Raw genomic sequence first — 11040 nt, 5'->3', positions numbered from 1 at the left:
GATATTTATTCTGTGTACAGATAGCGACTCCACTTGTAAAGAGCAACTTGATTGGAGTTGTTGGCACGAATTCGACGGCATTTGCTAACGTAAACGTTCAAAGGTAGTTTCCTTCTTTCATACTGTTCTGTGTCGGAAGGTGAGAAACTTTTCTTCCATTTGTAAACTTCAATATTTGTCTCCATTCAATCATTTCGAAATGTGTGATGCAAAGCTTCTCGGAAATGACGAATCTGGAGTAACGTACAGTGTTGACGAGCAGGTAAGTTACAACACTGTCTCCAAATGATTTTATTAAATATAAAAAAAACTTGGAAAGAAATTGTACTGTTGGTAGAAATCCAGTGAACTAGCACGCGTTAGAACTTAAATGTTATAACTCCAAGGTGGTATTTGTGCAATAACCTTACTATATAAACGTATGCCTTAAATTATAAAACACGTATCACATTTTTACCTTAGGTATTTTACAAGTTTTATCGAGTTACGGAACTAGGTATCGACTAAAGACATTTTGATATAACCCCGTTCTCTACGTTAAAGTTGTATGCCTGCTGTCGTGAAGTAAAATTTAGGGGAAATTAAATATTAATTATATATTTTTAACGCGAAGTTATACAATGACAGGGAAGCAATCCTCGACTTTTAGTACTGTCAGTCCATACGCTTACCGTCTGATACAAAAGGTGCTGTGTTGGTAATAATAGCAACTTTTAATTAGGTTGTAACTTACATAATTAACATTTACTGAGTTAGAAACAAAACTGTACGTATAAATGTATCTCAGGATGGCTGTTATAGGTATTAACGCTTTTACCAAAATAAAGCAGAGAACAAAGTTTCGACCTTCTTAGGTCATCTTCAGGTTAATATGATATACATTTTTTCTTCAAGTTGGTTTCTCATCATCACGAAAATTATACGCAAGTACAGTTGTTTTTTATTTACTGACAATTTTTGTTGTTACCTATTGGAATGTTGAGAATAATTTAACTTGAAATGTATATGAAATATATATTTTAGCGACTAACAGAACACAGAATCTGTAACTATATAATAACATTGCTACTGTTTATTTCAAAAGTTAATTTGTGCGTATTTATTTGTTGTAATTTTTAATTAGGCGGTCAACATTGCTAGCTATTAATGACGAAAAACAAACAAGGACATAAGTATTTGATACGTTTCTGTGTTAAAACTCGAAACACCGAAAAGGAAAAAAAAATTCAGAATTTAGCTGAACGGTCGTAATTAAAATCTCAGCTTTTTTTACAATGAGAATATAAAGATACGTAAATACTTCACGTTGTATTTACAGTTACGACAGAAAGTGTTCGTACACCTGCGTCGTGAGTAGTTTTTTCCTAATAACATAAAAAGTATCACGATTAGGATAATGAAAGTAGAGTATGTTATAAATATTATGCTAACACACATCTACATTAATTTTTATATAAATTGAACGACAAATAAACTGTTTATAAACAAATAACCAAACATAGGAGGGGCAGAAAGTGTTCGTACATTTCAGAACGTGTGAAAAAACTGATATTTCCGTAAAAATGTTGTTTAGTTTGACTAATAAACTACATTATACCATTCCAGAACTAGACACTGGGTTTATAATTATTGGAATTTAGCCAGCAAAAAATGTACTTCCGGTAATTTAGCGCCGTCTCCGTCATTATCTGCTTGGTCATCATGGCGAACAGGAAACAACTGTGCAGTGATTTAAAAAACCGAATTATTGTAAAATACAAGTCTCGTGTGTCTCTTTCCTTCTATACTTCTATTAGTCTATAAGTTATGAGCAAAAAACCACTCGGGACGCAGGGGTACGAACACTTTCTGTCGTAGCTGTATGTTTACAGTAAAATAAACTTAGGTTAAAAAATAAAAAAACTCCGAAAAGTATTTGCAGATAAAAACAGAGAGAAGAAAAATTCTGATTTTCCTAGGGGGCAAATGTTTCCTCGCCCCTTTGCGGAAGCACGTGATTGGAGAAGAGTTGTGCTTCAAAGTGTTATTGGGATTATATGTAGTTCCACCCCCCTTGCAAACACTTCGGTCTTCACAAATCAATACACAGTTCATGACGTTTCTTTGTTGACTGTTTCGGCTGGAAACAAAAATAATCGATCTCACAAACCTGTTTATCTTAAGAAAAGAAATACCAAGTTTTATGTGTACTTATATTTTTTCTCACTATTCTAATCAGATGTTTGGTATCGGTAAAGATTTTTGACAAATGCAAATACGTCAGTTCTACTTAACATAGTTCTCAGTTTGTGAAATCCCAGTTGGTTTTAAGACCGTAATTTTCCATTTGTTTTCGTTGATGGTTTTGTTTCGTACTTTCATGTTATACCATTTATATCCAAGTTTTTTCATATCAATAATTATAGGCCCGGCATGGCCAAGCGCGTTAAGGCGTGCGACTCGTAATTCGAGAGTCGCGGGTTCGCATCTCCGTCGCTCCAAACATGTTCGCCCTTTCAGCCGGGAGGGCGTTATAATGTGATGGTCAATGCCACTATTCGTTGGTAAAAGAGTAGCCCAAGAGTTGGCGGTGGGTGGTGATGACTAGCTGCCTTTCCTCTAGTCTTACACTGCAAAATTAGGGACGGCTAGTACAGGTAGCTCGCGAGTAACTTTGTGCGAAATTCAAAAACAAACAATCAATGATTATCAGATAGATATAAAAGATAAAAAACGAGGTCAATTTCTTGATAGAAAAAACATTTTCAAATATACGCCAGGATCTGTGTATCCAGTTAATTTAACTGTAAAAACTCTTTTGGGTAAATTATTCGATAGCTTTGAAACACAGCTAAGGGAAACGTTAAAAACTCCTTCAACCGTTTTTTACACAAGTTAAGTCATAATAATTATGTCTCTTCTACAAAGGTCAAGATTCTTTATCTATTAGGGTCGCGGGTTCGAATCCCCGTCACATCAAACATTCTCGCCCTTTCAGCTGTGGGGGCGTTATAAACTTGCGATTAATCCCACTATTCATTGTTAAAAGAGTAGCCCAAGAGTTGGCAGTGGATTATGATGACTAACTGCTTTTCCTCTAGTCGGCTAGCACAGATAGTCTTCGTGTAGCTTTGCGCAAAATTCAAAAACAGAAACTTTATCTAACCTGTATAAACGGACAAATTTAAGATGTATACTTACACACAAACCTTTTATCTACATTAAAATACTTTTATTTGCCCGATTAAGGCTCCCATGAAAGGGCCTAAACTTACAGAGATGCCAACTATTTCAAATAACTGAGCGTAATAATTGTAAACAGAGCCGTTTCACAGTTTTAGTCCTTTTAGATTTGCCAGAAAAAAAATCTGGTGAACGAGGCCTCTTTTTTTTTCAACTTGTAAACGATGGCATTGGTGTTTCTATGCCACTTAGAAAACGAGAAATCTACGCGAGCGCTGATTGGCTGACAAGCACTGATGACGTAACTATGAATTCCCCCACGTACCCAGTATGGAAAAGCACCACACGCAAACTATTAATAGACGTCGGAGATACAAATATTTTTTTATTCTTTGTAGCACAAACGTGATTATCGCAAGTAGCCATTTGGACTATGTCTTTTGTTTATTATCAAAATTTATTTGTATCTCACTAGAAATTTTCTTTTCACCCCTTTCAAGCCCTGGGGGAATAATTATAATAATTTGGAAGTTGCAACAAGTCGTATTATTTGTCTGTATGAGCGTATAGTCGTAATGTAGACACCAAAATCGTAATGATTACGCTCAAATCATAATGGTTGGCATCTCTGAACTCACAATGAAAATATTGTAACACAGTGAAGAGCCCGTGTATAATTCAACATATTAATTTACTTACGTTATGAGTCTTTAAAACAACAACAGTCAAAAAGTAAAATATTTTTATCAAACAAGAGAGACAATCAAACATTAACACGTGTATTATTTTAGTATTCTGTTTCCACCTCCCCCACCGACAAGTTTGAACTCCCCCCTTTTCACGATTTTAACTTACCGTACTTAGCGTCATTTGTAGTGTTTCACCGGTGGTCATAATTGGTCGTGAGGGGTATCGACTTCAAACGCTGTTGAAAACCTGCTCCCTCTCTTGATGCTAGGTTAACCTGGTTATTTACTTTTTCAAAATGTATTTTCCCTTTGTTTTTATTAATCATTGTAGTTTATTCCTACTGTATCTTTTCGATTCATTATTACAGAAATATTACCCAAAAAACATTAAGAAACATGCGATGAAATAAAATCTTTCAATGATTAAAAATTGCAGATTGTGAAAGAGAGCCGTTGGATACTGAGCCGTAACATTTCTATCTTTAAAAATGCTTTCAACATGCTGTATGAGAATTTAGCTATATCACTAGACAGGTAAAAAAAAACAATAGAACTGTTTATCAGCCACTTTAAATAATGTTCGCTTCATCAATTTGTTTAAAGTATGTGCTACGTATAACAGTTTTATGTAGATTAATTACGTTACATAAATACGATTATGGAGCTACATAAAGTCATTAATACCCATATCATGTCCGAGGGCAGTGCATCTTAATAATAGCCCTGCAGCAAAGTTTCCATTACAACAGTCTTCGTCGTAAGTTGGTTAGATACAAAGTACATCACTCTCTTCTGTTTCCTTTCCATAATTCAGCTAGTTTACTTTCATTTTCCAAATAATTGTACTTGTACGATTATCAAATTTGGAGAAATTTTCCACCCTGTACTATGTTTTTTGACTTTGCACAATTTTTTTTTTCATGTCATCTTTAAAGAAAAACGCAATATCGTATTTCATATTATGATTTTGACGTGTGCAATAATTCAATTTTAAGTATGAATTTTTCCACTCTTGTGGGCCCGGCATTGCCAGGTGGGTTAAAGCGTTCGACTCGTAATAAGAGGGTCGCGGGTTCGAATCTCCGTTACACCAAACATGCTCACTCTTTTAGCCGTGGTGAAATAATATGTTACGGTCAATCCCACTCTTCGTTGGTAAAAGAGTAGCCCAAGAGTTAGCAGTGGGTGGTGATAACTAGCTGCCTTCCTTCTAGTCTTACACTACAAAATTAGGGAAGGCTAGCGCAGATAGCCCTCGAGTAGCTTTGCGCAAAATTCAAAAACAAACAAATCACTCTTGCACTAGTATCAAATTCTTGATATTTTCCCACCATGCACCATTATTTCAAACACGAGAGTACGAGGTCAACTGTTTATCAACAGTCATTTCAACAGTCCCATTGGACAGAAATCCATAGTTGACTAAACTGCTATGTCTTTGTATGAATAATTATACTGTGTAACACAAATTTTGTTCCTGGATAGTATGTGTTATTTCTTAATTGCTTATGTTGTAAAAATACAGAAAATGGCCATTATTCCCTTCAAACTTTGCTTTTGTGACCTAGATGTCAAAAGCTCGGCATTCGAGTTTGTTAGACCAAGATCTTTGATCAAGTCATTGAGGTCTCTTTGGTTGGGATAGTATGAGTTTCTCTCACCAGCTGCACCTCTGAAATTGTAATCTGGATCTTTAACGTCCACTTCCTCTTCTGATTTGCTGCTCTCTTCTGAGGATGGCTGCTTTCTCTTTGGCGGAGTGGGTACAGGGAGCTCAGGGCAGTATGGCGCTGGGGTGATGGATGATGGAAGGTCTGGATACAATGCATTCTTGCCAAACCGACGTTTGGAAGGGTCCACCATGCAGAAGTAGCAATTGCTTGAGTGGTCAATGGGTTAACGCCAAATTTTTGGAATAGCAAACTTCATGGCTCTCTTTTCCCCTCTGTACCATCCTGCAAAAGAGCAAAATAAAATTATTATGAAGAATAGATTTATTTCATCCACAACTAATGTGTAAGAGGTTCATGCAAAATATTTTTTCTGTATTATTAGAAATTTAAAAAAATATATATAAACATTTTAAAAGGTCTAAAATTTGTATAATATAAAATCTTACTATTCGAATAAGGAAGCAAAAATTGTCCGTCTTACCTTCTAGAGTTTTTTCTTTTTGCAGTGCTCGCAGGTAAAATGAGGTGTCCAGGGTTTGTCTTTATCCCTCGATAGATATCCTGAAATATGCCTTGTAGGCTTTACACGTTTTAGCAGATGCTGTCACAGAGTACGTTTTCGCTCTTTTTTTGATAAGTTGGCAACAAACATAGCAGAATGCGTCTGAAGAATGTTTGCAGCTTCATGATGCCACCTCTCATAAATTCAGATAGGTCTATGTGTTAACTTAAGCAGCTAGAACTAAACTGAAGAGGTAAGTGGTGAGCCCCTGTATATATAGTACTATGGAAAGTTCTAGAAAATTCTAAAAGGTTCTTGAAAATTCCCGTAAGTTCAACAACATTCCACGAAGTTCTTGAATATTCTTGTAAGTTCGAGAAAATTCTCTATCAGCTACTCAGCACTGAATCTACCTGGAATGTTTTGAAAAATGGGTAAATTTGAAAATTTCATTACCCAGGTAACAAAAGCAAAGTTTGAAGAGAAAAATAGGTCTTTTCCATTTACTTTAGGCATAAGCAATTGAGAAATAACACTTTCTGCCCAGGAAGAAGAAAAAGTAAAAAATTTTGTTACGTAGTGTTATTTCATTCCCCATTTGTTTTATATATGCATTTAAAGCCTAGTCTCTGTGTACACGTACCCTATTGGACAGCTTTTGCCACTCACCTCTGTGTTCAGGAGTTTCAGCTGTTGCATGATATTGCTCGTTGCTTATCGGGTCTTTTTCTGGGTGGTCCTGGTCTTTTAAGTTGACCCATAGTTGTCTTCCAATGCCATTAAGCACAAAAGATACCTGTCTTGAAAAATGTAAATCCTCAAATTAAACACATTAATTGGGTATATGACTACTTTGCGTTAGAGATTATTTTCCAGAGTCATTGCACTAAATATGTGACACCAAGCAATATCAAAATGTAGTTCTGGTACATTCCGTTCCATTGCGATTTTATGTTGACTGTTCTTACCAAAACCTGACTGAGTTTCATTTTCAAAATCGCTCTAATAGTTGTTCAACATCCATTCTTCATGTCGTGTTCATCTTATTTATTTCTTTTGTGTTACTATTAAATATTTGCTTAGGATAATTACCTACAATAATAAATAATTAGTACCTTGCGTCACGATGATAAATACAACCGGGTATGTGTATTTTAACACTTAGTTTGTGGAGGCAGTAACACTGCAGTCTTTTCAAGTACTTTCAATACAACCATTCCTCATTACATAGTTTAACAATGTTTCAAGCACAACTTTGAATTCCCACACCAAGTTAAGTAAATTAATTACAATTATACCTTGTGATATGTATTTCTCTTTGTGCGCATGCACTCATCAGAACGCATGCGCACAGAAACAACTACATCTGATAGTTTTGTACTACTTTCAAATACCCCTAAGTGTGTCTTTGTAGTAAGATTATTAAAAAAAGAAAAAAGATCCATCATGTGCGTGTGCATGTTAGAATCCATTACCCAGAAGTGGATAGATCGATTACTTAAATTTCTGGTATGGCTTATTTGACTTTAGATTTGGTTTGAATTTCACGCAAACCTACACGAGGGCTATCTGCGCTAGCCGTCACTAATTTAGCAATGTAAGACTAGAGGGAAGGCAGCTTGTCATCACCACCCACGGCCAACTCTTTTACCAATGAATAGTGGAATTGACCGTCACATTATAACGCTCCAACGGCTGAAAGGGCGAGCACGTTTAGTGTGACAGGAATTCGAACCCGTGACCCTCGGATTACGAATCGAGTGCCTTAACCACCGGGCCTTGACTTTAGGAAACAGGACTCTGAGATAGGTCACATTTCTACTTTTGTAGACTTCTGACTTCGGATTTTAAGATATAAGCACTTCATCAATTAAATGAATTAATTATTACTTTCCACAAAGTTGGACATGCAGTTATATGTAATGATGGACTTTAGGCATTTAATAACAAATGAAAGGAAGGAAGGAGATCATTATCTACCATTAGCCTTTAATTATTTTTTTTTATTCCTGAATGGATACCCACAATTAGTGAACTTGAACTAGCTTATTCCAACCCTTTAAATGTCCATAGTTGATGTCCTACAAAGTTATTAATATTGTAGCTGTCAATGTGAGCTTTTGCTTTAGATTTCACAGTATTTTATGATTTAAAACATTTTGTTTCTTTCATGTTTATGATATGCTTCTTTCGATTTGTCCAACTTGTCCAACAAATGATTATTATATTGTTTTATTTCTGTGTACCATCTTACATCAAGATAAAGAACACAGTGGGTTATTAGCGCTAGCCGTTACTAATGTAGTAGTGGAAGACAAGAGGGAACGGCAGCCAGTTATCACCCACCAGCAACTCTTGAGCTACTTTTTTTATCAACGAATAGTGGATTGAACGAAACGTTATAACGTTTCCACGGCTTGAAAGAGCGAGCGTGTTAGGTGTGACGGGGATTCGAACTCAAGACCAATACAAAGGTTGCGAATTGAGCACACTAACTACTTGGCCGATTAGCAGGGAAGTAGTGAATTAGTTGATTTGTATATAAAATAGTGGAAGTATAAATACAAGTGTAGAGAAGGTATGCATTAGAGGTTTCACAAGATAACTAATGAACAGTTTTATTATATGCATTGATATTAATGTGTCCTTGTTTATAGAGCGGAGGTTTAAGTTGTATTATAACATTTCTGGAACCTCGTCACATCCTGTCTTTTTTCCATCTGACGAACTTGTATCTTGAAAATAGCACTTTATTATAGTTTCCATTGCAGAAAGCTCAATTTTATGACTGTTATATGCTAAGCATACTGCTCCTCCCTTTAAGCATTCCATAAAGCATCGAGTGTAAGAAGACAGCAGTTTCTTACTTTTAATATCAGCAATCCAGTAGCAAAGAAATCCGATATTTTTTTAGTATAGACTGATATGATTTCCATTTCCCTATTCACAAATTGTTTGAGGTTCGCGGCACTTAAACAGGAGCTGCAATTGAAGGCCTCATGTTGATGAAACCTTATCTTGTTGGCCTAGTTTCTTGTGTGTGTTCTTTACTGTTGTCTGAAACAAATGGACGTTTCTGTTTTTCACTGATATTTGTGTTCTGATCTGTTACAAGACGCCACATTCTATTTGCAACGACTACAATACGTCTTATTAGAGTTCTCCTTCTAAGTGGTTCCTAGTGTCCCCCAACTTATTCACATTATTTTGTCTTCCAGTGGCATTAGAAGAAAAGTTATCCCTCATTTTGAAGCTCTAACTTATTGAACTGGTTATGTATTTATGATCTGATTATATGAATATTCCTGACGTTAAATACTTCTACATATCTCTCCTAAAACTGGTAAATTTTCGAAGACATCACATTACCTATGTAACGTCAAGCAATGTAAACATTAAATTCGGATACATTACATTCCACCACAACTTCACATTGGCTGTAGTTACTACGTGATTTGCTGAGTTGTATTTCCAACATCGCCTTAATATAATTCAACCCTCTGTGCAACATTTATTATCCATGCCACGTTTATGTTACTGATCTCTTGAATTTTACTATTAAAAGGTGTCCGGCATAACTAGGCGGTTAATGCACTCGACTTGTAATCTGAGGGTCGCGGGTTCGAATCCCCGTCGCACCAAACATGCTCGCCCTTTCAGCCGTGGGGGCGTTATAACGTTTCGTTCAATCAACTTCGCGAAATTTTATTCTCTTTGCATGTAGATTTGCAATAGGAGTCACGATTTACCCGTTACGGAGAAACTCAGTTTTCTCCTTTCGAGTGCACAGAAAAAAAACTGGGCAGTTCAATGTGGATTTTTAATTTGTTGTCGTCTAGATCACCAGTGATTAACTTGCATTAACTTTCGTTCGGTATAATAAGAAAGCTTCTTTATTTCCTTCCCCACTTATTGTGGTAGCTCTTGGTGTTATTTTGTCCAGCATTTAGCTCACTACAGCTCTTGGTGTCTAGCCCCAAACATTTGCCCGAGAGTTCTAATAAGAGATATGTAATCTTGCGAGAAATGGACCAGGAGATGGACTTTTAAAGCTGTTTCCTGGATCACGCACGTTTTTCCTCATCAACCACTATCTTCAGCCAATAACTGGAACTGGGTGAAATTTACTTCCCAAGGAACGTCTGAAGTCTTTTTCATACGTGAATTCTACTTTGATCTCATGGATAGAAAGGCTGTGCAAAAGGTCTTGAGTCCAGGAGTGATTGCTCTGTAGGACTGTTCTCCCTTTTCTGGGCGATATTAACTTGTTGAAATATTGTCTCTTCTCTAATTCAAAAATTTTCTTACTTAGCTCTTCTACCTGATGAAACATCTGTCTGCCCGTTCTATCACCAAGCAGATGTAAGACTTCAGTTTGTTGTGGTGCTTCCGTCTCTCTATGTCTTTACCCTTATGTTAGGCCTGCTGATGTAAGGTTTCTTATAAATTAATGTTTTGTTGCTCTTGCTTGTCTTTTAAGCTCTCGTGGCCAATGTAATTGATTTGATCCATTGTTACTCTTTGCTTGGTAATTTATCAGTTGAGTAAATTCCTTCAGTTGCTGGTTTGTTATTACTGTCTGTTGATCTATCTTTTTATTAACCTGTCACAATTAACCATTCATTTTCCCAAGCTATTGATATATCTTTCCACTAACCTGTTCCAGTTGTCGGAATAAATACCAATTGATTAAATATTTCTTCTAGTTTTACTGGGCCTGCCATGGCCTCGAGATTAAGGCGATCAACTCACAGTCATACATTGTTAAATTAGGGACGGTTAGCGCAGATAGCCTTCGTGTAGCTTTGCGCGAAATTTAAACAAACAAACAAACGAAACCAAACTGATCCTTGTGATCTAAATTAGTCGCAAAATGGACATTTATCCGTGCAAGATAAACTAGATTTATCTGTATGACGTATGTTTTACACAACTCCGAAAATTAGAAAATAAACTGATCGTTTTGAATGGAAGTTCAGATATACTTAAAACCATATGATATAAATAGTGTAGA

General features: G+C 36.1%; 1 protein-coding gene across 1 annotated transcript in view; it reads left to right on the top strand.

Moving 5' to 3' along the window:
• Positions 1–11040, top strand: part of LOC143257515 (uncharacterized protein ZK1073.1-like) — a 61081-nt gene continuing 50041 nt past the window's right edge. The window contains exon 1 of the mRNA XM_076516287.1: positions 1–262. Coding sequence (XP_076372402.1) covers positions 200–262 — 63 coding nt within the window. The 5' untranslated portion in view covers positions 1–199. The remainder of the gene's footprint in view (positions 263–11040) is intronic.

Source organism: Tachypleus tridentatus, chromosome 7 (assembly GCF_004210375.1).
Source record: "Tachypleus tridentatus isolate NWPU-2018 chromosome 7, ASM421037v1, whole genome shotgun sequence".
NCBI lineage: Eukaryota > Metazoa > Arthropoda > Merostomata > Xiphosura > Limulidae > Tachypleus > Tachypleus tridentatus.
This window is presented reverse-complemented; position numbering and strand designations above follow the sequence as displayed.